At 38.7% G+C, this 27453-nt stretch overlaps 1 protein-coding gene across 2 annotated transcripts in view; it reads right to left on the reverse strand.

Annotated features, from left to right (window-relative positions):
* Window positions 1–27453, reverse strand: part of NVL (nuclear VCP like) — a 57013-nt gene that overhangs the window by 18617 nt on the left and 10943 nt on the right. For both annotated transcript variants that reach the window (XM_087717845.1, XM_087717844.1), the window contains exons 11-19: window positions 26071–26188; window positions 17029–17173; window positions 15452–15722; window positions 13278–13496; window positions 9578–9682; window positions 8297–8359; window positions 6622–6741; window positions 5983–6082; window positions 350–456 (exon numbers count right to left, since the gene is read on the reverse strand). In XM_087717845.1, coding sequence (XP_087573971.1) covers window positions 350–456; window positions 5983–6082; window positions 6622–6741; window positions 8297–8359; window positions 9578–9682; window positions 13278–13496; window positions 15452–15722; window positions 17029–17173; window positions 26071–26188 — 1248 coding nt within the window. The remainder of the gene's footprint in view (window positions 1–349; window positions 457–5982; window positions 6083–6621; window positions 6742–8296; window positions 8360–9577; window positions 9683–13277; window positions 13497–15451; window positions 15723–17028; window positions 17174–26070; window positions 26189–27453) is intronic.

The following is a 27453-nucleotide window of genomic DNA, read 5'->3' on the forward strand; positions in this document are numbered from 1 at the left end:
ACTCTGACACAAAGAGCAACAAGAAAATGCTGTGAAATTTAGTTCTTAAGAGAAAAAAATAAAAAAGGATTCTTTTCCCTTGTATATAATTCTTGCAAAATTGTTTTGGCAGCAATGCTACTTGCATCATACTGCATTTGCATGAGATGATGGACTATTTTTTTTCATTGCTTCTCAGGTCATTGAAACTGAAACTAAATTTGCAAGAAAAATATTTAGTCACCCATTTCTCCTCAATCTTGCTAGTTTCACAATCCTCAAGGAAGATAAAACTATATAAAATATTACTATATATATTAGACTCATGGTTAAGAACAATACAATGTTGCTTTTTAAAATAAAAACTTACTTTAGTAATAGTCTTTAAAATTGCAAGGCGATCCAAAGGTGGTGGTAAACCAACATAAAGTGTTTTATCCAGCCTTCCTGGACGCAAAATAGCTGGGTCTATAATATCTGATGGGAAAATGGGAAGATAATATTAGATGGGTGCAAAAGCTTAAAGAAATAACCACAACACAACCTTGAGAAGAATTGTGGACCAAATAGATATTTTTCCCTAACTTACGACTAAAAGAAAATTGGTAAAAAATGTCTTACAGATGGTTCATGATTACACAAATAATCTCGAAGATTAAAAAAAAATCCTATAGTAACAAATGTTGAAAATACCAAAAAACAGAAAGAACATTTATAACATACGATGGAGGTATGAGAAAAAATTTAAAGTACTGGAAAAATATACATACTATAATGGAGAAAAAATTTGAAAATTAAATTCAGAAGAAAATTACAACTTGTTCCTTTGCTATGCATTAGAATGTATCAATGAGAAATATAATAACTTTTTCTGTATCCTTCTGCAACGACTGGGGGAGGTGGGAGTGGGAGGCACCGTTTTACGGTGGTTTTCCTCTTACCCCTCAGACAGGTCGCAGTAGGTGTTGGTTGGAGGACAGAGGTCAACCCCTAGGCCCCTTAAATACGGGGTGCTGCAGGGCTCGGTCCTGTCCCCCCTCCTATTTAACATCTACATGAAGCCGCTGGGGGAGATCATTCGCCGGCACAGGATTAAATACCACCAATATGAGGACGATACCCAGCTGTATCTGTCCACCCCGTGCCAACTCAGCGAAGCAGTTGAAGTGATGTGCCAGTGCCTGGAGGCTGTTAGGATCTGGATGGGAGTAAACAACTGGCACTCAATCCAGACAAGACCGAGTGGCTATTGATGTTGCCCCCCAAGGATAGTCCTGATATTCCATCTCTCAGCCTGGGGGGTGAAATCTTACACCCCTTAGAGAGGGTCTGCAACTTGGGTGTCCTCCTGGATTCGCAGCTGACATTAGAACACCATTTGTCGGCTGTAACCAGGGGGGCTTTTGCCCAGGTTCGCCTGGTGCACCAGTTGCGGTCCTATCTGCACAGGGAGGCACTTCAAATTGTCACTCATGCCCTCGTCACCTCATGGCTTGACTACTGCAATGTGCTCTACATGGGGCTGCCCCTGAAGAGTGTTCGGAGACTACAGTTGGCCCAGAATGCAGCCGCACGAGCAATATCAGGTGTACCTAGATACACCCACGTTACACCTATCCTCTACGAGCTGCACTGGCTTCCCATCGGTCTCCGGATGTGCTTCAAGGTGCTGGTTATTACCTTTAAAGCCCTACATGGCCTAGGACCTGGTTATCTGCGAGACCGCCTCCTGCCACATACCTCCCAACAGCCGATACGATCTTATAGGCTGGGCCTCCTCTGGGTGCCGTTGGCCGGACAATGCCGGCTGGCGGCCCCTCAGGGGAGGGCCTTCTCTGTAGCTGCTCTGTCCCTGTGGAATGATCTGCCTGCAGAGATCCAGACCCTTCCCACCCTCTCGGCCTTCCGAAAAGCCACTAAAACCTGGCTGTTCTGGCAGGCCTGGGGCTGTTGACCCTTGAATGAGGTCCAGCTCGCATCTAGGTTGAGTGCATTGTGTGTTGTTTTAAATCTGTTTTTATTTTCCCCTATATGTTATTTTATTTTATTTTTCTTGTATTTATAAGCTGCCAGGAGTCCTATGGGATTGGGCGGCATATAAATTTATTAAATTATGAATTAATTACGAATTTTTGGACATATGCTCATAACAGTTAGAATAAATTTTGCCCAACATTGCCGAAAGATATAATTGCAACAATGCCTGGTTAGGAACTTAAATTTAGAAAATATACAACAATGGCAAAACTAACAACATATATTCAAAATAGAAGTTTAAATTCAAGCAAGACTGGTTCCCATATAAATAATATATTACATGACAAATAAAAACACTGTCAGGTAACTGAGGATTTAATAGCTGTCAACTGATGCAAGGTTGTAATCTGTAAACTGATGCAATGAGGATGATTCAGCAATATATGGTATCACCTCTTTAAGACTCTGGTGGGGTCTTCACAAGGCATTTCTCCTTTAAGATGTATCTATATATAGGTGGCCATTAGAGAGTGTTTCTCTCATCATGTATCTCATTTCTCTCCTTGTGTCCGTAGCTGAGCGGTAATAAATTTATCTCTTGCATGTGTATGTCTGTATATGTGTATATATAAACCACTATTAATTATCTAAAGGCTCTGTGTGCTGTGTTTTGCTCCTGGGTTTAATCTGAGTTTATCTCATAATAGTCACATTGCCAAAACTGTGACAAACACTGATGGTATTGGGGGACTACATTCTCTCAAAAACAATGCAAATTGGTAGAAGCACAAAAAAGGGAAAAATTAGAAACTCAAGGTTTTTTTAAAAAAATAATGCTTCCCTTTGTTGCTGTTATTTTATTTTGTCTAGTTTTTCTTTTTTTAAGAAAAAGAATACAATATATAAATAATAAAATTAAGAACAGTACAACAACACCCCAATGGAAACTTTTAATATTAAGCATTCACTTCAATTCATTCATTCATTTATTCATTCATTCAATTTCTGAAGCCACTCCTCCCTCCATCTCAAACAATGACTCTGGGTGGCTTACAATTCAAAAAGTATAAAAACAATTAAAACAATAAAAAAACATTTTAAAACAATAAGAACTTCCAAAATAAATATATCTTATAGCCATGACACTTAAAACAAAGAAATGGAGCATTTCACACATATAACAAATATGTTGATGTAATTTGTAATTGTTTACTAATGCCATATTTAGTTCTGGATATAAAAATCAAACAAAACTTGTGCTTATTAACACTGACTAGCATTGGTATTTTTTTCCCTTTATGTTGGTCCTTTGGTGCACTCTGAGCTTGGTTGTTTTCTTGCAAACGTTTCCTTACCAAACCAAGCAACATCATCAGTGCTTATTTTTATTTTTAAAGGTTTAAGTTATTCAACCATTAAGAGTGTTAATTATCTCTATTTATCTCTGTTTATAAACAACACTGTACTCAAATAATATATTGTCCTGCCTATGTCTTAAAATAACATAATAAAACAAACAAAAGTATTATCCATCCTTTATAAATACAAAATAGGGGGCATATGAGGAACATTACCCAGCAGCCCCAAATATAATAATGCTAAGGACAAAACTAACATTTCTAGAAACAAATATTTCACCTCAGTAACAGAGATGCCACAGCTTTTAAGAAGAGGTCTACATATCTCGTTTCATAATTAGTGCACCTCGTACTTTAAACTCATAATACTAAAAGGATGAGTTATGACAAATCTTTGCTAAGGACATGTTGTTTCAGGCCCAAAGCTAAAGCAGTACTTTGGAACAAGGATGGGAACACTGTGGCACCTCCTTAAAATAGCTCTGCAGCCCTCCTTGTTCCTGGACTTGTGGGTAGCTTTGAAATCCCACTAAAATATGCATTTGATTTAGGGAGTGCTGACAAATGCATGCTGAGCTCCTTGTTGCATAATTTTGGCACCATTCCAATTTAATTGCAGGAAATCACAGATAAGTATTTGGCATATGCAAGGCTTGTTTGAAAAGTTATTGCCAATGAAAATTGCTTAAGGAGACAATTTCTTCCCCCTATGGTGTTTTATCCAGTAGCCATGAACTCTGTGATTAGCTGTAAACACAATCTACCGAAGGGGCAGCTAAAACCCAATTGCACTAGACACAATAACTTACCCACTAAAGTATGTTACAAAAAGCATGGATAGCTTTAGACTGATTATCGTGCAGCAATATGTCAAATGATCACAGAGGTTTAGCTAGGATCACTGTTTTAATTTTGTTTGCATTACACTGGAAAGCTTTTTTTCAAAACACTTCTGAGAAATTCCAGGTTTCAATGAAGGATTTCATTTTTTTGTTCATCTGTAACTCTTTGTATTAAGAAGACATGGAAGATTTAGGCCCACTGCCAAATAAGGTTTATATCTGGTCCACAATCCTCTTCCCAACCCCCATCAATGACTGACAAAAGGACCTTCACCAAACAGCAGCTGATCAGCAATGGGATCTACAGTCATTTAAAACAGCACTGACTGATGCTACCCAAAGTCATACTGAAACCTAACTGAGGGTGAATATACCTTGAGGAGACAAGCATCCTTCCCAATTTTACATGGTGACTGAAAAAAACCCACTGTCCCAACAGGTTATGAGTTTAAAATAATCTTTATTAATAGAAAAAGAAATCGTCTGGAGTATAATTGGCCTGCAAGAAATAGTAGGGTCAGAAGGGAGGAAAGTTTTTTGGAAATGTGTAAGTATACATGTAGCTCCAGATAAGCACCTCAATAACTACCCCTTCATGAGGAGTTTCTCTTCTCTTCAAGCTCTGATTCTGCTAACTTCTGGTCTTTAAAAGAGGTAAAACAAAGATGATGTAGTAAAAAGGTCTACTTGAAGTATAAAATGTACCTGTGTGAAGCTACTTAATTATCTGATTCTTCAATTGGTTGTCCACCCCAAACATACCCCAAAAGTCCATTTCTTTCCAATTAAATTTAAATCATGTGATGAAAAGCATAAACTAGGTTGAATAATTCCAGGTGGATAATTTCAAGATACCACAGCTCCTACAATTTTCTAATTGGTTGTTATTAGCAGCTCTAAAATGGAAATGAAATGATATACTTCTATTACTGAATCCTGCAGTTCTGATTATTTAAACATTTGGCTGGACCACATAGAAGCTAATCACAAAGAGAATCTGCAGAGATATAAAGATATGTATTGCAAATGCTTTATTTGATCTGAAAAATTAAAAAGACAGCATAAAGGAAATTAAAAAGAAGGCATAAGTTAAAGATTGAAATTAATATAATCTCCAAGTAGTTTCACTTAATTACTAGAAGAGCCGAAGTGGCGCAGTGGTTAGGGTGCAGTACTGCAGGCCACTTCAGCTGACTGTTATCTGCAGTTCAGCGGTTCTAATCTCACCGGCTCAAGGTTGACTCAGCCTTCCATCCTTCCGAGGTGGGTGAAATGAGGACCCAGACTGTGGGGGCGATATGCTGACTCTGTAAACCGCTTAGAGAGGGCTGAAAGCCCTATGAAGCGGTATATAAGTCTAACTGCTATTGCCATTGCTATTGCTACTCTGCTTGGTCACCAAGTTCAACAAACGTTTTGTTTGTGTTCACTTACAAATCTAGCAGCTTCATAATTCAGTCTATCCAAAGGCCAGTTATTTTCATATATTAGATTTACATCCCACCTTTCCTTCAGGAGCAGGGTACTGGATAAACCATTTCATCTTTTAATTTTTCCTTGCTCCAAATATCTTGTGAGATAGGTATGGCTGAGAGATAACTTTGACCAAAAGGCTCCAATAAGCATATATAGCTGTGAGTGGGCCTTGAAGCAAGATCTCCCTGTCCTAACACACCAAATTCTTTATCTATCACCGTAAGTGGAAATATCATTAGCTCATCAATACAAGCCAATTAACTGTCAATTGTCATAACTGTCAACAGGTATGTTGCACAAGAGCTTGAGATTATACTTGAGATTATATCTGATTGTTTGATAATCTATACCTGGTCTGTTTGTAGCTGCCATAATGAACACTTGACGACGTGATTCCAGGCCATCCATCTCAGTAAGCAATTGGTTCACTACACGGACACTGGCACCTGACTGTAAGAATAAGAATGTAGGGTAAGGTAAAAATGATAACCATAGATTTAAAAGAAAACCCCTAGAACATTCATCATTCTCTATCCTTGGTTCTCTTTCCTCTTGAGCTTTGATCACTCAAAGCAAACAAAGGAAAAACCCAAAATACAAGCATTTCTAATTTACTATACCATGAAATTCTAAAAAAGAAAAGGGTTGTATATCAGAATTACATTAATGGAATTGGATATACAGGGTTACATTCCAATTCCAAGTGGAAAAGCAATTTATGAAATTTTTTATAGCTACCCATCTCACAAAACAAGTGTTCTAACTGTTGACGTGGTAATTATAAGGCTTGTTTACAAAGTTGGGTTGAAATTCTATTGTAGCATACAAGATTTAGTAATCCCTTTCTTTCCATCTATATGTAGCAAATGTACAATGCCAATTTTAGTTTACATCACAGGGCTGCTCTGAAAACATGCAGAATAACAAATTTAAATGTACACTGCAACCTGTAGTTAAATATCTCTGGGGGAATGTTTTTAGAGACTCACTTCACGGTCTGATCTCCGAGGGCATAGAGCATCAACTTCATCAAAGAATATGACACAAGGTGCTGAATTTCTTGCACGTTGGAAAACCTGACGAACAGCACGTTCACTTTCTCCCACATACTACAAGCAGGAAGGAAAAGGAAATGTCTGTGAAATTCTGTGGAATCTTATTTTTGCAATCTTATGTAATAAGAAGTTGGATTGTTTAGAAGAAATCATCTGGGTCACAGATTAATTCATGCTTAGGATTCTGCCATAACCAGATACAAAACAAAATTTGAAATTGTACAGTTCTCCAGCAACAATTACCATCTGCCAATGAGCGTACATTTATCGAACCGAGACAAGATGGAACAACCAAATTCAATTTGTCAATTCCTTCTCTAAAAAATATACTAAGCAAGCCATATTTAATTTATTTCCTTTCATTCTCTCTTATTGCCTATTTTTGACTTCTCTGGCTTGCTAGGTCTACTTTTTTCCTGTACTTTCTGTAATTCTTTTTACAAGCAGTCCTTAGTGACAAGTCACTTAGCAACCATTTGAATTATGACAGACCTCCCAAGAGCTACTGACACCTTGATTTTAAAGTTCCAACAGCTGCAACACTGACACCACCCCCGTGGTGATGTGATCGCATTTTGAGTGCTTAGTAACTGGCTTTATGACATTGGCAGTGTCCTGAAGTCATATGATTGTGATTTTCAGCATTTTTTGCCAGTTTCCAGTATTTACTTTTGGTTTCTGAGAAGAAACCAAGCATCCAAGGGGAAAAAAATGGGTTCGCTTAGCAACCACCATCTTTGCTTAATGACCGCTACAACAAACATTGTAAAATTGAGCATGGCTATATGGTGACCAATTTAACCTATTTAACAACTGCCAAGACTTATGAACCTGTATTTGTTCAGTGACCGTTTAAAGTTATGTTCGTGCTGAATGAAGGGACTGAGCATTGGTTCCTGAAGTTATGGCCATTGCTGTCATGTGAACAAAACTTGAATGGTTGATAACCAGCTTGTATTTACGACCAGTTGCAGTGTCCTGCGATCACATGATTCCTATTGATGGGCTTCCCTGCCTGCTTCCTACAAGCAAAATCTATAGGGAAGCTAGCAGGAAAGTTCACAAGTCTTTTGGATAAGTTTTACCCCAATCTGGCCTCTCTTTGCTCACATGCACCATGCCCTCCTTCCCTTCCTTCATTCACCTGCACCCTACATCCTCTTTCCTCAGCCTTTCTGTGCTCACATACACATATGCACACACCCTGAGTGCTCTTTTCCACTCTTCCCGAGTTTGAGCCCACCATAGCACAGGCACCCTCCAGTCATGCATGGCCTATATTTCTATGTGGCAACCTGCACTCTTTCCTGGGATCCTCCTACTTCCTGCTTAATGACCTGCAAATCTGGAGTTACGAAAACTGTTTGGATTGCCCTCGTTAAGTGGTGCAGTCATGTGACCACTTAGTCACAGCAATTCCAATCCCAATGGCTGTTGTAATTTGAGGACTATCTGTACTGTAAAAAGAAATGTGTGGTCAATATATATGTATGCAAGAATTATTTTCTCTACATGTATATAGCTAAATTATGTAGTTCAGTCAAACAATCCTTTGTATCAGAAAAACGTAAAAGATAGCGGTGACCAAGCAAACTAGAAAATAACTCACCATATTCAATAGTTCAGGGCCTTTCACTGAAATGAAGTTCAGTCCAGATTCATTTGCTACAGCCTAGTAAAAAATAATTTAGTTACTATATATTATGGTTGGTTGCACAGGCATCCAGATGTTTAGACCAGATGTAACATTTTTATCTACCTATTGAATTCCTTCCAAGGACCTAAGATAGGCAGATGTTCTTATCTGATGGTTTTGCAGGATATAAGCTGTTCTGAGTTTGTTGCTATTGTTGCTATTTTCTCAAGTTGCTACTTGTTGTTTGTAATCACTTGCAGCAGCTAGCTAGGTGGATTACTATTTCTTCATTTCATGTCATCATCTTAACATATGCCTTTTATCTATGAAAATCCATACGTCAAAACTTTATATTACTACCATGATGCAATACTGACTTTCTAAAGTAGTTCTTTTTAAAAATTTATAGTACAGAAATGCAAAACCAGGAAATTAGAAACATACTCAAAATAACTGAATATCACAGTGAATGTGACTGATTTGTATAAAGACAGAAAATACTAAATTGCATTAGTCAAACGCAATTTTTTGATGCAGAAAAATCTATTGATAATTCTATAAGCAATATATATAAGCCACCTTAGTTAAATATGGATTTGATGTGGCTTCCAAACAAAAAATGGTCAATTTTTTAAATCTCAGTTTTTAATCCTATAAAAAACTACAAAGAACATCCTTTTGGTTCTTTGATGCATCTTTAGAATGTTCAACCTGTGCTGTTAGATAGAATCATAATATCTGTAATTTTTCCTCCCAATTCATTAGAATATAATTATATCTTGATGACATCTTATTGCCTATTTCTGAACTTCAGAAATACTTTGATTCTGGACTTGATGTATTTGCTTAATGCATTTGGGTGAGTTGTGAAATATTCCATTTCTCAGTCTAAGTTAGAAATGATACTGACAAGCAAAGAATTCTATATTAACGTATTAAGTAACTATAATGTTCATATATGCCCTGAATTTAATTATTTAGATATTTTTATTCCACATGCTACCTTTCCAGTAATTAAATTAAATTTGAATAAAGACATAGAGGGAGGTTTCTTTAGATGTTGATAGGATAAAATAAACACAGTCAATATGAATGTAAATTGAAGGACTGGTTAATCAGGTTAACACTGGGAAGAAGCTTCTTAATGAATTGGGGTCCAAGATCCTAAGCCTCAGCACCAGATGCAATCAAATTGGTGGGAAAAGTGATCCTTAAGTGTTGGAATTCTCTGAGCAAAGAAGCAGCCAAAATTACCTTCGCAAGTAGTGTTTTGCCACATCCAGGAGGACCAGCAAGCAGCACACCAGCTGGAGCTAGAAGTCCAAGGGCCCGGAATTGTTCAGGATTCCTTACAGGTGCCTGTTTAAAAAAGAACTTACGCTGTTAGTTTTCTTCTGCTATTATCATATAGGCAGTTCTCGAATTACAATAGCAATTGGGACCAGGATTGCTGTTGTTAAGTGATGCAGTTGAAAAGTGCAATGTCACATGATCACACCAGTTCAATGATGACAATCCCAGTGGTCCTGGTTGATGTCGTAACCACAGGACATACAGGTTGTTAAGGGGAAAGGGACAGAAAGCTCAGGCAAAAAGCAGAAGGAGGTTTGAGGAAGCTGCATACGGGTCTGAGGAGGCATTGGGAGGGCCAAGGGAAGCCAAGCACAGATCTGAGGACCCTTTGGCAGGACTGGTAAAGGCCAAACCACGGCGGAAGGGGTGCTGTGGGCAGGAAAAGAAGCATCAGGAGCGACATTTGAAATAACTTGCAACCTTCCCTGCCAGCTTCCCCATTGACTTTACTTGTTGGAAGCTGGGAGGGAAGGTGATCGTGTGACCACAAGGATGTTGTAATGGCCAGAACTTTGAAAATAGCAATAGCAATAGCAATAGCAGTAGACTTATATACCGCTTCATAGGCCTTTCAGGCCTCTCTAAGCGGTTTACAGAGAGTCAGCATATTGCCCCCAACAATCTGGGTCCTCATTTTACCCACCTCGGAAGGATGGAAGGCTGAGTCAACCCTGAGCCGGTGAGATTTGAACCGCTGACCTGCTGATCTAGCAGTAGCCTGCAGTGCTGCTTTTAACCACTGCGCCACCTTGGCTCTTAGTATCAGTTATAAAACTGAAAATTTTATAATTTAAAGTTATAAAAAATCAGTTATATGTCCATTTCTCCAGCACCATTATAACTCCAAACACTCACTGAACAAATGGACGTTAGACAAAGACTACTTATAATTGGAATGAAGTCAATTTTACAAACCATCATAAAATTTCCTAAATTGTAAAAAACGGCAGTCCTGCTTAAATTATCGAGTTCAGAAGATAACTTGGTTGCAACATTTTCTTTAATTAAGACATAATGTCAAATAGGAAGGCGGGAGAAGGGAAATCAGTCTAATTAAAGACTAGTATGTTGTTCCCAACTCCTATGGGAAAAACATCCAGCTTTGTGGCAGCTGGAATTCTGATGATACAAAGATAGCATAGTTTCTGTGATTCATGCCCTAATTGGATTACTGCAAAAAAAGATTTTATGTGGGTTAACTCGTGAAAATGGTTTAGAAGCTGCACCCGATTAAGAATGTAGCTCTCCAACTTTTAAAAAGGGGAGATAAATGGGACCACATATCACCACTTCTGTATGCCCTACACTGGCCTAATTCAATGTATTGACATTAGTAAGTACCGTATTTTTCAGATTATAAGATGCTCTGAACTATAAGACACACCTAGCTTTTGAGGAGAAAAGCAAAACAAAAAAAAATCTGCCTCTGCCTCCCAGCATGCACCACTATTCATCTGGTCCGTTTGCCATGTCCCATTCGGTGCCACCTGTTCGGCACTACCACTTGTTCAGCACTGCCACCTGTTCGCGACAGTCCGTTTTCTGCCACCGCTGCCGCCTGCCCACAATATTCACTATATAAGACACACAGACATTTCCACCCAGATTGTTGTAGAGAAAGTGGGTCTTATGTTCTGAAAAATACGGTATTTAAATGATCTTTAAAAAAATTGCTCCCCTGTTACCATCCAATAGCAATAGCAGTAGACTTATATACCGCTTCATAGGGCTTTCAGCCCTCTCTAAGCGGTTTACAGAGAGTCAGCATATTGCCCCCAACAATCTGGGTCCTCATTTTACCCACCTCGGAAGGATGGAAGGCTGAGTCAACCCTGAGATTTGAACCGCTGAACTGCTGATCTAGCAGTAGCCTGCAGTGCTGCATTTAACCACTGCGCCACCTCGGCTCTTCAACATCCAACACGAGTTCAGCTTGTAGTGCCACAGCCAGAAATAGGATCTTTTTGGTCACAACACTCCTATTATTACACACTATTTGAAGTGAAATGACAGATGTCCCACAGATGCTCTGTGTTTTTTTTATCTAGGAATTTGAAGGGTAACATTATTTCAGGACCAAACTGTCTTTTAGACCCTTTACATCACTATTTTAACCATGAACTTTTAGTATTTTTCATCAGTCAACTTGAGCTCCTTTGGTACCTTCACCATCACCTATGCCATCATTTTTAGACATCATTTACTTTCCTTGGATTAATATCTTCATTATACCAACCTTTGACCAAAAGTCCTCTGATACTAAATATTAAAACTAACAGGAATAATCTTCCCTTTTAAAATGGAGCAACAATAAACAATTTGGTTTGCTGTTCACTTTGCAAATCAAAGCAGAGCTGATTTCCTTGCACATGTTGTTAGGCAAAAAAAGCACTATGTGCCTTTAATTCAGAATGGCTAGCAGACTCATGTAAGTTAATTTCAGAAAGTGAAATTATATTGTCTCATATAGAGTACATCAACATTTGGTGAAAGTGCTTCTGACAAAAGCTTTTGTCAGAAGCATTATTGATAACCAAAGATAAGCTGATTAAAGAAGCAGATGGAGGGTTTCGAGATTATAAAAGATATGCAACAAGCAACAAGTTGCGAAGAGAAGTCCATACAAATCTTATTAAGGAAACAACCAGAAGACTAACCCACAAATGGCAAAAGACATAAGACTGCACTATTACTGGAAAGACATAGGTTGATATATGAAAGCTTATAATAAAAAAATAGTCAAATTTAGTTAAATTTACAGCATTATGTAAAATATGAAGTGATAATGGATATAGTTAGATAAATAATTGATAATGATAACAATGCATACATATGTATTGGTTTGATAAGAGGAAATTTGATATAAATTGCAAATGATGACTACGAAAGGAAGTTTAGAAATTCTGCTATGTATGAAACCTTATAATAAAAAATTAAGTCAAATTTAGTTAAAAATAATGTATATATATGTACTGGTTTGCTAAAAAGAAATTGGATATAAATTGTAAACAGTGATTAAGAAAGGAGGTCTAGAAACTTTGTTATTAAATATAATCCATTTTTTATTTAGAACATGTCATAAAGATGTAATGTTACCGGATGACAATGGAAACAGTTAACGGAATGCCATTATGTGGTTTTTCTTTAAATTTTGGAATATTTTATATAAAAGGACGTAAAAACAATTATACTCAAATGAAGGTTGAGGTAAGATGATAGTAATATATATATATATATATATATATATATATATATATATATATATATATATGTATGTATGTATGTATGTATGTATGTATGTATGTATGTATGTATGTATGTATGTATGTAATATTTATGCTGATAAATAAATAAAGGGAGAATATATAACTTGATATTAATTGTAGGTGATGACTGTGGAAGGGATGCATGAAAGTTTTTTGTAACCAATTGACACACTTTCTACAATTTGTAATGGAAGATAGTTTTGTGGTATTTTTTGTGATTTGTCTGTGTTTATTCAAAATAAAAAATTATTATATGCATATATGTATGTATATGTTGTGTGTGTGTGTGTGTATATACACACACATAAATATTTGGTGAAATCATCCGCACATACCAGTATAGCCATAGTCAGCTCTTCCCGAACCTCTTCTAGGGCTCCAATATCTGCCCATGTCACATCAGGAACAGTGACAAAGCCTTCTCTCTTCGCAGAGGGTTGCACTGAAGAGAGAGCGACCGTGAAATCTTTCAGCTCAATGCACAGCTTCTGCAGCTGAGCCTCCCCCAGGGGATCTGGCTCCTTGAGCAACTGGAGCAATCTTTGCAATTCATTCTAAAGAAGGAAGATTAGAGGAGGAGGAAAATGAAATACAAACAGATTAGACAGGGGATAAAAGAAGCACACCTTTAAGTTTACGGATAAAAATCTTGAATCCAACAGCAAGGTATTTTAAAACGCTTACAAAAATGACAGCTAGTATGGCTTTTTCAAGATGATCTTTGTTTGTTATGGATTTCTTTATCTGCTTAAGAGATTGTAGGAATATTGTGAAGATTTTAGAAAACATAAGATACTGATAAGTAATTCCCTTTAGTAGAATAGGAACATTTTTCTCCTGTTGAATAATACCTATTAATACTTTTTAAAAATTTTCTGGGGATTTTTCTCATATATAATGTGACAGGGACATTTAATAACCCAAACTCCCTTCATTCCAGTAGTGGTCAAAACTAATGCACTAGATGAAGATATATCAAGGTCTTCTGCCCATTGCTATTAACTATACCTTGAGCAGTAGATGTGAGTCCAAGAGGACCCTCAAATTTCAAGACCACTCAGCAGAGGGACTGTGACCCCATCCTAAGCTAAAGATGGAATCTTTCTGGAATCATATGGTTTATCAGTCTAGAACAGGGTTGTCAAACTTAAGGGCCGTGGGGTGCTAAAATCTAGTCCATGGGGTCGGCCTGGAAATATCAAAGAGCTGGCTTGCTGTGCCTCTGGCGGCTGAAATGGGCTGCGTACAGCCCCCCCAGGCCTTGTTTTCACCCTCCATGGCCTTCTGCAGCTCTCTGCTAGCCAAAAATGGCCCAAAAACGGCCCTGAAAACAACTGGCAGAGTGCTGCAGGAGGCCACGGAGTGTGAAAACGAAGTGCAGGGGGCGCATGCGGACCCCCCGCACCTTGTTTTGGCCAGTAGGGTACTGCAGGAGGCATCCGTTCCACCACTACCACCACCACCCCACGGAGGAGAACTACAATGCTGATCAGGCCCTCGAAGAAATCCAGTTTGTCACCCCTGGTCTAGAATGATTCTGTTTTACTAGGATTATGCTTTACCCAGTTTTTTGCCATTTACACCAAATTGAATCCAGGCCCTTGATGACATTACTTGCTGGTCTGAGATTGAGATAGAACTTTGTCTATCACCAGTATGCTGATGATGATTCTCATCTTTTGTTGACATAATTTTCATACAACTTATTTTATAACTACATAATAGATAAGCTGGATAATTTTATCCACCAGTTTCATGTAGATATTCACCATAAGTGGGCATAACATCAAGCCTTGTGGTATTCTATAATTGGAGCCTAGATCACACCCTCTCTCCATCATTATTGTCAATGACTGAAAGTAACTTTTCAGAGGGGAGGAGAACCGTTACATTTATTGCTACCCATCCTTAAGTCAAGAGGAGGCAGCCATAAATCAAGGGTCAGTAACTGTGCCGACTTTAGGATCTGTGGACTCCCATGCTGGCTCAGGAATTCTGGGAGTTGAAGTCCATTAGTCATAACGTTGCCATAGCTGGCCATCTCTGCATAATATGATCAATGGTATTGAAAGCTATAGAAAGTAAATATTATTAAAAGGGTCATATTCCTATTTCATGGGTCCTCTCACTATATTCTTCAGACTAAAACTATAGACAGACAGATGCTTTCAAGTCAGTGTTAAGTCCTGGAAACTGCCTGGATTAGTCTCTGCAGTTTTCTTGGCAAGATTTTGGAAATAGTTTGCCATTGTCTCCTTCCTAGGGCTGAGAGTGAGCGACTGGCTCAAGGTCATCCAGGTGGGTTTGCACCTAACTTTCCCATTTTCTGGCCTGATACCTTATCTACTACACACAACTGGTTCAAATGCTATATTTAATTATACATGTTTACTTTACTTTTTAAAATATACCTAATGCTAATATATATGATTTTCTTCTAGGAAAATCCCCTTTTATATACCCAAACATGGAACAAATGAATACAATAAGCTACAGGTGAAATATATACTTCACTAGGAAGATCTGGTTCTTCAGCATCTTTTTTCACATTTTCTTCTGTTCTCCTTTGCATGTCTGGTCCAGGTGTTGCTTCTTCATTTTTCGTAACGTCCAATTTCTTCCCATTTAGCTTAACAAGAACTCTGTTAACTGTGCACATTGCTGCCTCACGGCAAAGAGCCAGAAGGTCAGCACCAACGTAGCCTGGTGTCACATGAGCCAAATGTCCAAAATCAAAAGGTTCTTGAAGTCGAAGCTTTCGACACAATGTCTTCAGAATTCTGGTGAAAAGAAAATGAAGATGATTTTGCAGCTTTAATTTAATTAATTTAATATTGTTTTAATAATTTATTCTTATCGCCTTCCAAAAGGTAGAACTTGATGAAACCATTTCTGTTTAGCCCCACCCACCCCCAACTCCCAAACAGCAAAATCAGTGGAAAGAGTAAGACATGGAGTGTTCAAAATATTAGAAATATTTCCACTTTTCTGCTGAGACAATATTTACAAAATATGAGAAGCATTTAAATATCTATGCTGAAACAATTCTGACTACTCGTAGTCCTCAACCTATGACCAGAATTGAGCCCAACATTTCTGTTGCTAAGCAAGGCAGTGGTGAAGTGAGCTTTGCCCCACCCATTTTACGACCTTTTTTGCAATAGTTGATAAGCGTATCTGACTTCCTCCATTGACTTTGGTTGTTGGAAGCCATTTGGGAAGGTTACAAATGGTAATCACATGACCCTGAGACACTGTAACTGACATAAATACACGGCAGTTGCCAAGTGCCCAAATTTTGATCCCATGACCATGGGGATGCTGCAACCAAACTGCTCCTAAGTCCCTTTTTTCAATGCTGTGGTAACTTCAGTCATTAAACAAAAGTGGTGGTAAGTCAATAACTACCTGTATATGACAGCCAATAAAGAAAACTTCATTCCCTTCTAATTTATTTTTATTACTTGCTGAGATAACCAGGCTTATCATGCAGTCACTTTTATTTATACTTTAATCAATTCTGACTAACTGATCATCAGAATTAAGTGCTTTCCTCTTGTGAAAAAACCTGTTAGTAATCAAATGTTCATGTGAACCTTGTCCAAGATGAAATGTACTACCTGTTCTTTAAGATGACAGAAATGGTAACGTCATCTCCCAATCAATAGAAAGCTTCCCCCCCCCCCCAACATTATTTCAACTACTAGAGGGCAAAAGAACACACTCTGGGAAGAAGAGGGTCAACCAAGTTCAAATCTTTTCACTTTTTGGAATATAAAAGAAATACATTCTTGAGAGAGATACAGGGACCCACATAAGCCTACCCAATGTAAATAAAATATTTCATTTTCTATTGCTGTTCTGTCTGTCAATTTACTGTTGCTGCTGGCTATACAAATGCCAATTATGACTTTCAAATCTACTGCATATAACAGGCAGCTACATCGTTTCCATGAGTATTAAACTGCAATAGTATTTACTACTCAAGCAATAGTTAAGTCCTCTAGTCTTCCCTAGTTAAAAATCTATCCAAGAGAATCCTAGGACTTCAAATGACTTTATTAAATAAAAAGAAAGCTGACAGACTTTTCTCTTGCTGCTTCATCTGGAATCCCCAAACAAATTTCTCGGTCAAATCTTCCTGCACGTCTCAGGGCTGGGTCCAGTGAATCTGGCCTGTTGGTTGCTCCAATGACAAGGACCTGAGGTGCAGTGGTCAATGTATTCAAGTCTGAAAGAGGAAGCAAAGAAGCAAATGGCTAGTAATGAAACAGCTGATGTTGGGTTACCAAAGGTATACCGTGTTTCCCTGAAAATAAGATAGGATCTTATTTTCTTTTGACACCCGAAATAAGCACTTGGCCTTATTTTCGGGAAGGTCTTATTATTTTTGAGGTGCAGGAGGCGGCAAGCATGGTCACCTCATGGCTGCTGCTGTGTTGCAATATTTTTGAGGAGGGCTTATTTTCAGGGGAGGGTTTATTTTAGCACATGCGCTCAAAAGCCCAATTGGGCTTATTATCCGGGGAGGTCTTATTTTCGGGGAAACAGGGCAGTAATAGTAAAATTATTCACATGGCACACAAGAGGGTAGACATTTCAATATAAATGCTAATTCTGAGTAATGTGTGTACTATTTCTCTCCGATGTATAAAAATAAATAAACATAGTGTTGGACAAAATTTAAAATACAGAGACATTTGCATCAATCAATCACAGCATGCCTGCATATGGGACCTTGGCCTTAGGGATCTTGAGCTGAATGAACAGTTGAGGTTTTTTTTTCTATTTGATTCAAGTTTTTGGTAACTCCCGGAAACAGTTTTATTATTAACTAAGCTTTTCAAATATGTTTTACAATAAGTTAATTGTATAAACAACACCTCCCTCCTCCTCTAAACAACGTCTCCCTCCTTCTCTACCAACAAACTGGTGTTTTAACAACTTTTAGCCTCTAAGCATATATTTGCAGATTATAATGCAAACTTAATATCTGCATGCACCATTCTATGTATACTCCTCTCTAGGTTCCAATTCTAGAGGTAAGAAGGCCTTGATGGCAATTGTCTCTTGGTTTTGCCTGGCCAATTATTTTCTGCCAGCTTTCCCTTGATAGTCAAATCTTTGATCTTTGATTTTTCCCTCATCACCTGCCATCTATTTGGTTTATGATCGCTTCCTTTCCACCCTTCTTCTGGCTGGGGTTTAAATCTCTAAGACCTAAGCTAAAAATACTAAAAAAAAAAAAAAATCGCCTTGTGCAAGTTGGACAGAAAATCAATTTAATAAATAAATAAAACTACCAAAAATCACACTATAGAAAATTGCCAGTTCTGCTATCATTTTAATGGCACATTTTTGGGGTGCTTTGTGAATTACAACAATACGTCGGGGGCCTGATATGGTTGTGACTTGATGAATCCTGTGCTAATATAGGACTGCAAATAAATACAGTGAAATATTTTGTTTATTAACATGCAAAATCTTCCTAAATATCATTTGTTTAAATACATTTTTTAAAAAGATTCCCTGCATTTTCCTGCAATTGCAAGGTGTGCTTCTTTTGACTGATCTAAGTGTTGATCCATTGACTATAACAGGAATAGACTTTCAAACTTCTTAACTGACCCTGATGTTTTAGACTGAGCAAGAGTTAACTAGCCCAAAGTCACCCAGCCAACATCCATGGCTAAAGTGGAATTAGAACTCATAAAGCCTGCTGACTTAACCACTAGACCAAAATGACTCTCTTATTTGTTTAAATGTATGTATGATGTTGCAAAAAAGCTTGAAAAGTACAAGCAGTGAAAAAAACCAGGAGGAACATATTGAGAATAGAAACTGAGTGATGCTTCCCTTTTTAGCAAAGATGACTGTTGATGATGATTATTAAACATGATTATTATTATGTTTTAAAGAAGTTCATGACCACACCAAAAGACAATAGAAAAAATGTGTTTTCACAAGATTTATTAATCGTAGGTAGCTGGCAATAGGAATGTGGCTCATAACTATTCTAGGTATTATAAGATGCAAAAGAAATGAGAAAGCGAGATCTACTGATTTGAAATTGCATTTTGCAGCTTGTTTGGCTTAAATGAAAGAGTGGATGCTCCTGAGAAGTAAAAGGCTCTTGGCGTTAGAAGAGTACAACTTGAAAATTGTGTGGCATGAATATTTGTGGCACAACACAAGTTAAGGTTAATGTGGATTTTAAAATAATTATGTTAGATGCGCCATGTTGAGAATATGGAACAGATGGAAACCCAGGTTCTGCCTGAAAATACTGTTATGGCTATCAGCAGAAGAAACATTTCATAGATGAGAAAATAATAGGTAAACATAAATGGCTAACTTATTGTGAAAGAATTATGTCAAGGGGAATATAAAATATAACTCAGAGAATAACAGGTGGCAGAGGGATATCATTGTCAATGGTTTTCTTATTTAGTTATTAGAGAGATTTAGAGTCGACAAAAGATTTTATGGTTTTGAACATTGTAAGACTGAGTTTAAAATTAGGTAAAGGTAAAAGTTCCTCTCGCACATATGTGCTAGTCGTTCCCAACTCTAGGGGGCAGTACTCATCTCTGTTTCAAAGCCAAAGAGCCAGCACTGTCCAAAGATGTCTCCATGATCATGTGGCTGGTATGACTAAATGCCGAAGGCGCACAGAATGCTGTTACCTTCCTACCAAATTATGAAATTCTGAACGTGTAATTGCTAAATTCCAAATTATGTACATGTAGTTGCTAAAGTACAAATTATGAACATGTAATTGCTAAATTCCAAATTATGTGCATGTAATTGCTAAAGTGCGCCATTGGCGTTTAGTCATGCTGGCCACATGACCATGGAGATGTCTTCGGACAGCACTGGCTCTTCGGCTTTGAAACGGAGATGAGCATCGTCCCCTAGATTTGTGAACGATTAGCACATAAGTGCGAGTGGAACCTTTACCTTTAACTAATTGATGAAGTACAAATTATGAATATGTAGCTGCTACATTGCAAATTATGTAAAGGGAATTGCTAAAAAACTTTTATTGAAATTTGAAACAGAAGAAAAAAAAGAGAATGTATTATAAAACGGTCTAAAATTTTGGTCATAATACAGATGGAACAATGAGAAAATATGATTCAGAGGATTTTAAATATTAATGTACAGTTGAGACCAGAATTTTTTTTCTTTTGGGATTGATGGATAAACAATTGGAAAAAAGACATGAAACTTTATTTTTGTGTACAATAACTGCAATGAGATTATTATATGTACAAAGACGGAAGGATTCATCCATTGCTGAGATAGCTAAACTGATTTTTTTGTTCAGAAAAGTCAGTATCTATGTTTATTGCTGACTGGAAATGGCTTATGTTTGAATAAAAAAGAAAAAAAATGAGCTTTTGATTTATGGTTTTGATGATTAGACAGGGTAGATTATAGGAATAAAAGAGTTTTGTTGTAACCATAGAGCAAGAGGTAAACTTGTACTTAGAATTTCCGCGTTTGAGATGGTGCTATAGGCATGTCTCTTGATTCTCTTCTGATTAAAGGAAATAAAAATTCCTATTGGATCCTTAAATAGACTTTGATCATTGGGTAATTAATTTTTTATGATATATTATCTTGTTTTTAACAAGCTACTGGCATGGCAGCTAGACTCAAACAGTCAACAGCTAACTTAATTCGAACTGTGTCACTAACTGCTGAGGCGGCTCAGCTTAAGAATTATTTTAAGAAAATATAAGGTTTAAGGTTAAGGTTTATTGTATTTATATGCCGCCCTATTCCCAGAGGTACTCAGGGCAGCTAACAAACCCAAGGGGTGCAAAGAGAATTTAAAAAGACAATCAACAGTCACACGATTTGAGAGGGGAAGGGAACTCGTCAACCCCAGGCCTGCCGGCACAGCCAGGTTTAACGGCTTTGCGGAAAGCCTGGAGAGAGGTGAGGGTCCAAATCTCTGCGGGGAGTTCGTTCCAAAGGGCCGGAGCAGCCACAGAGAAGGCCCTCCCCCGGGTAGTAGCCAGATGACATTGGCCAGTAGATGGAACCCGGGGGAGGCCTAATCTGTGGGATCTAATGGGCCTCTGGGAGGTAATTGGCAGAAGGCGGTCTCTCAAGTACCCAGGTCCAATACCATGAAGGGCTTTATAAGTGATGACTAGCACCTTGAAGCGTATCCGGAGACTGATAGGTAACCAGTGCTGCTCGCGGAGGATAGGTGTAACGTGGGTGTACCGAGGTGCACCCACAATCGCTCGGGCGGCTGCATTCTGGACGAGCTGAAGTCTCCGAATGCTCTTCAAGGGCTGCCCCATGTAGAGCGCATTGCAGTAGTCCAGTCTTGAGGTCACAAGGGCATGAGGGACTGTTGCGAGTGCCTCCCGGTTCAGGTAGGGACGCAATTGGTGCACCAGGCGAACCTGGGCAAATGCCCCCCTGGTCACAGCTGACAAATGATGTTCTAAGGTCAGCTGTGGATCCAGGAGGACTCCCAAATTGCGAACCCTGTCTGAGGGGCGTAGAATTTCACCCCCCAGCCTGAGCAATGGAATACTTAGCCATTTTTTGGGAGGGAAACACACCAGCCACTCAGTCTTGTCAGGATTGAGCGCAAGCTTGTTTACCCCCATCCAGACCCTAACAGCCTCCAGGCACTGACACATCACGTCAACCGCTTCACTGAGTTGGCACGGGGCGGACAGATACAACTGGGTATCATCCGCATACTGGTGGTATTTTATCCCGTGCCGCCAAATGATCTCTGGCGGGCCCAGCTCTACCTCGTAAGGGATTGTCCGCAACCCTCCCATTCAGGAGGGAGCGGGTTACCCTAAACAAGGCGGCTGGGCGCGACTCAGCAGACGCAATCAGAGCAGCAATATAGGTGTTCTTAGCTGTCCGGATTACCAGAAGGTAAGCTCCGATGCAAGCTTTTAATAGTGCTCGGTCTGACTTGGATTTACTGGACCTCCAGCGGCGCTCTAGGCGTCTCTTTTGGCGCTTCATCTCCCGGAGGTCCTCGGTGAACCAAGGAGCCCTCCTGGATCCACTGTCTCGGATCGGCCGTAAAGGCGCAATCCTTACTACTTACCAAATAGTAAGACCAATTACAAGCTCACAAGAACATAACTCAAACCAGTCATAATATTTTTGATAAACAAATTACTTACTTAATATCGGACTGAGGAGAACTGTATTTTTTGGAATATATGACATCTTTTTCCCTCAAAAAAGAGGCTGAAAATCTGGGTGTGTTTTATACACTGAATACAGCAATTTTTGCTGAAACCCCACCCCCTTAACCAAAATGGCCGTGCATAGTTTTTAGGAGGCTTTCAGAGAATGCCTGAAGGCTGGGGAGGGCACAAATGAGCAAAAAATGGGCCGTTTTTTGCTCAATTTTGCCCCTCCACAGCCCCCAGGAACACTCTATAAGCCTCCTAAAGGCTATCCATGCCCTTTTTTTTGACAAAAAAACAGGCCCGTTTTTGCAAAAAACAGGCTGTTTTGGGGAGATTTGCAGAGTGCAAAAACTTTTTTTAAAATTTGCCTCTTCAAAACCTTGGTGCATCTTATACTCCAGTGTATCTTATACTCCTAAAAATACGGTACATATTATTAGTATTGAAAATTCTCCTAATCAATCAAATCTGGTTACATTTATGGATGATTAGTTTCATAAAGCTCCTCTCTTTGGGAATAGACGTTCCAGGCAAGATTGAACGTGTGCTTAAAATTCCTCTAAAGAGAAAAACTGGAATTAATTCCAACACCATTACCATGCAATTCCTTCATGTTAGTAGAAGATATGAGATTTTACATATATTTTACCAGGAATCAATAAAATCTCCACTGAATTGGTATTCTAGACAAATTAAGATCTCAATCTATCCCAATTCCATTAAGGAAGTATCAGATAAAAGTATTGTTCATAAAAGCCAGGAGTATCACCAGATCAGCATAACTACAATATTTTATGAGCTTCACAGCAATGTTTTATATCAATCAGTTGATAATCTTGTGAATGCAAGATTTATCTTATTGTTGAAATCAGTTGATGGATAAGTTTAATTGTATTCCAATCAAAAATCAAAGCAAAAGTTAAGGGAAAAGTTTGAGTTAATCCAGTCTTGAGGTGACGAGGGCGTGAGTGACTATTCGAAGTGCCTCCCGGTCCAGATAGGGCCACAACTGGTGCACCAGGCGAACCTGGGCAAAGGCCCCCCCTGGTCACAGCCAACAAGTGGTGTTCTAATGTCAGCTGTGGATCCAGGAGGACCCCCAAATTGCGGGCCCTCTCCGAGGGGTGTATAACTTCACCCCCCAGGCTAAGAGGTGGAATGTCTGGACCATCTTTGGGAGGCAACATCAATAGCCACTCGGTCATGTCTGGATTGAGTGCAAGCTTGTTCGCTCCCATCCAGACCCTGACAGCCTCCAGGCACTGGCACATCACTTCAACAGCTTCGCTGAGTTGGCACGGGGTGGACAGATACAATTGAGTATCGTCCGCATATTGATGATATTTAATCCCGTGCCGACGTATTATCTCACCCAGCGGCTTCATGTAGATGTTAAATAGGAGGAGGGACAGGACCGAGCCCTGCGGCACCCCATATTTGAGGGGCCTAGGGGTCCATCTCTGTCCCCCAACCAACACCGACTGCGACCTGTCGGAGAGGTAGGAGGAGAACCACTTTAAGACGATGCCTCCCACTCCCACCTCGCGTAACCGTCGCAGAAGGATACCATGGTCGATGGTATCGAAGGCCACTGAGTGGTCAAGAAGCACTAGGATAGAGAAATGTCTTCTATCCCTGGCCCGCCAGAGATCACCGATCAGCGCGACCAAAGCAGTTTTGGTGCCGTAACCAGGCCTGAAACCCGACTGAAAGGGATCCAGATAATCTGTTTCATCCAAGGTCCGTCAGAGTTGAGAGGCCACCACCTTCTCGACAACCTTCCCCACAAAGGGGAGGTTGGAGACTGGGCGATAGTTGTTCAAAATGGCTGGATCCAGGGAAGGTCTCTTAAGGAGGGGTCTCACCACCGCATCCTTTAGAGGATGCGGGAAGGATCCTTCCAGAAGAGAGGTGTTAACAATCCTCTGGAGCCAGCCACGTGTCACCTCCCTGCTGGTCGAGCCAGGAGGGACACGGGTCCAGTAAACAGGTGGAGGGACTCACCGCCCCCATGGCCTTGTCCACTTCCTCAGGAGCGATAAGTTGAAACTCACTCCATAAAATCTGATCAGGATCTTCCCCCGGCACCTCGGTTGGTACTGTCCAAGTGGAGTCCAGGTCCGTCCGGATCCGAGCGATTTTATCCAACAGAAACTGAACAAATTCCTCAGCTCTACCCTGTAAGGGTTCGTCCGCATCCCTCCCTTTCAAGAGGGAGCGGGCTATCCTAAACAGGGCGGCTGGGCGAGATTCTGCGGATGCAATAAGAGTGGAAAAATGCGCACATTTTGTATCGCCAAAATTCAACAAGAAATCATTAAGTTCCTTCTATTTCTTTGGGAATTTATGGCACTTTTCAGTTTTTACAAGAATATTATTAGTTTGATATTTTAATTTCTTACACATGATCAGATTTTGCATATATTCTTTTAAGTATAGAGGCTGCGTATATATAATACAGTTCTATTAATCATTAATTTGAGTTCCTATGGAGTTTCTACATCTGTATGCAGTATTATAAAATATAAATATTTAAATATTAGTTTATATTTGTTAAATGATATAAATTATAAAATTATAGGAAAACATTCATAAATAGGCCAAAGTAAAATTAATGCTGTGAAGAAGATTGAAAGCTACTTTGTATCTTTTTTCTTTCTATTCTATTTCTTTTTCCTTCACCCCCTTTTTTGCACTGTTAATTTTCTGTGATTTCTTTTTCCGTACATCCTTTACATTAGTTTGTATTTGTTTTTAGCCTTTAAAAAAATATTTTGAGTACAGATGAATATTATAAATGCACAAATGTTTGCTTCTGTGTTGGATAAACAAACTACACTATGTCATGCGAAAGTTTCCAGTGCAATACATTAATTATTTTTTAAGGTGCTACCAAACCTTTGTACCATTTGGACCCGCTGATGCAAAATAATAGGTTGTAAAACAAATCAATAAACAAGTGACCTTCTGAATGCGTTGCTACTCAAAGACATCTATGACTGATATTCTGACAAAATGTTCCAAAGGTGCTTTTTCAAGAGGCAACTAGACTTTCTGGTTTTTCTTTGAAGACATTTCACTTCTCATCCAAGAAGCTTCTTCATCTCCGACTGGATGGTGGAAAATGGAAGGATTTATACGCCTTACAGACAGCTGGTTATTTGCATTCTTTTAGTGAGTTGTTAAGGCCACCTAGAAGTTTACCTGTGACATCAGGGTCACCTGAGTGGTGCAAATGGGTATGGAACTTTCTTGGAACTGTTACATTGGGGAAATAAAACTACCACTTCATAAATGTATGGAACAACATAGGAGAACAAATCCAACAAGACTGGATTCAGCAGGCCATTTAAAAGACAAAGGGCATTCTTTAAGGCAGCGAAGTCCACATTTTGGACAGAGAGGACCACTGGTTTGAAAGAAGGGCCAAAGAGGCCATCTATGTCAAAACTGAACAGCCCTCTCTCAATAGAGGAGGGATATGACATCATCTCTCTCCAGTCTACAACACAATCCTTTCAGCAGTTCCAAGAAGTTCCACACCCATTTGCACCACTGAGACCCTGATAACACAGATAAGCCTCCAGATGGCCTTAACGACTCGCTAAAAGAATGGAAATCACCAGCTGTCTGCAAGGAATATAAATTCTTCCATTATCCACCATCCAGTCAGAGCTGAAGAAGCTTCTTGGATGAGAAGCGAAAAGTCTTCAAAGAAAAACCAGAAAATCTAGTTGCCTCTTGGAAAAAAAGCATTTTTAGGCCAACCATAACCTGGATGACTGCGAATCTCCATAAACGTTCTGGGAAAATGTTGAAATGGAAATGTCAATTAAAAGCAGGTTAATCTAAGGGCAGTATACATATTTTTGAAATAAAATAAAACCTGACTGAAGTTTTTTAAAAATAACAATTTACGTTAAAGAATTAAAATACAGACCATCCATGCAAGTCAGAAGCTGGGCTACAATTCTTCGCTCCATGTCCTTTGAAGCTATTTCTCTTTTTGGTGTGATAGCATCAATTTCATCTATGAAAAGGATGCATGGTGCATTGGTCTAGAAATATAAGACAAATACTCCATCAGTACAAGAAATTATATAAATTGAAGCATGCTACGGTTTTCATTTTATAATTTTAAAATATACATTCACTATGTTGACACTGACTTTTAGAATCTGAAGTAAGATTTTCACTTCATCATGTAGGCATTGGATATTAAATCTCAATTGTTTCCCCTGCTAGAGAAAAAGATCTGCATAATGCTTCTATGTTATACCTATTTGAGGTGTGTGGAAAATGGGATTCTGCACATGAAAGAGAATATTTTTCTGTGCTCCTTTCTTCCTTCTGCCATTCTTACCCTATCCTAGCTCATGCCAGGTTACCCAAAATCCTTCTTTATACTTAATTTTTATCAAATCATTCAGTAAGTAGTTTTGCCATGAGCAGTGAACCTTTAAATTTGAAAACAAGATGAAATATTTGAAATAATGGAATTAGCAATCACTTTTTTTGACAAAAGTGCTTGACATCTATCAATGATTTAGCAGTAGCACAGTTAAAATATGAATCTCTGCACTTTGGAAAACACTTTTCTGTATTTTTGTCCTATTACTTTACAATATGCTATACTGTAACATACTGTAACTATACTATACAGTATGTCATGTATACTTTACTTTATATACATGACATATTATAAAACATATTCTCAACTGTGCAACAACTGTGCCACCTAGCTAGCTGATCAAGAGTAAATCTTCCGTAAGAAAGGACCTATAGGTTACGTATAGGTTAACTAACTACAATATAAATTATTTTTTTCACTAATAAACAAAATTACTTATAAAGAAAGACAAGAACTTTTTATATATTTGTTAAGGGACATAGAGATGATTATCAAAAATAGCTTTCTTAAATGAACACAACACTAGATGGTTAACTGCCTAATGGTTTGACTATCCTTCTCCCCCACTGGATAAAATAGGTTCAATCTTGGATCTCCTTTGTTGACATCCCCCCCACCCCCCAAAAAAAATATAAAAGGGGAAAAAAGAAAGAAATCCACAAAAAAAAAAATTCCAATATTTTGGTTTGAAGGAAAAGAAAAAAGTGACAAGAAGAAATGCCATATTTCAGCCTCTCCCAAGTAGCTGGACTAAAATTCTTACTCCAGCCAACATAAAGATATGACATAATGACATACAAGAACTGGCATGATGCAGTGATTAGAATGCAATACTGCAAGCTACTTCTGCTGATCACCAGCTGCCAGCAGTTTGGCAGTTTGGGTCTCACCAGCTCAAGGTTGACTCTGACT

The sequence above is a fragment of the Thamnophis sirtalis genome, unplaced genomic scaffold (assembly GCF_051295495.1).
Source record: "Thamnophis sirtalis isolate CommonGarterSnake01/CBP01778 unplaced genomic scaffold, rThaSir2_p1.2 scaffold_6, whole genome shotgun sequence".
Lineage (NCBI taxonomy): Eukaryota > Metazoa > Chordata > Lepidosauria > Squamata > Natricidae > Thamnophis > Thamnophis sirtalis.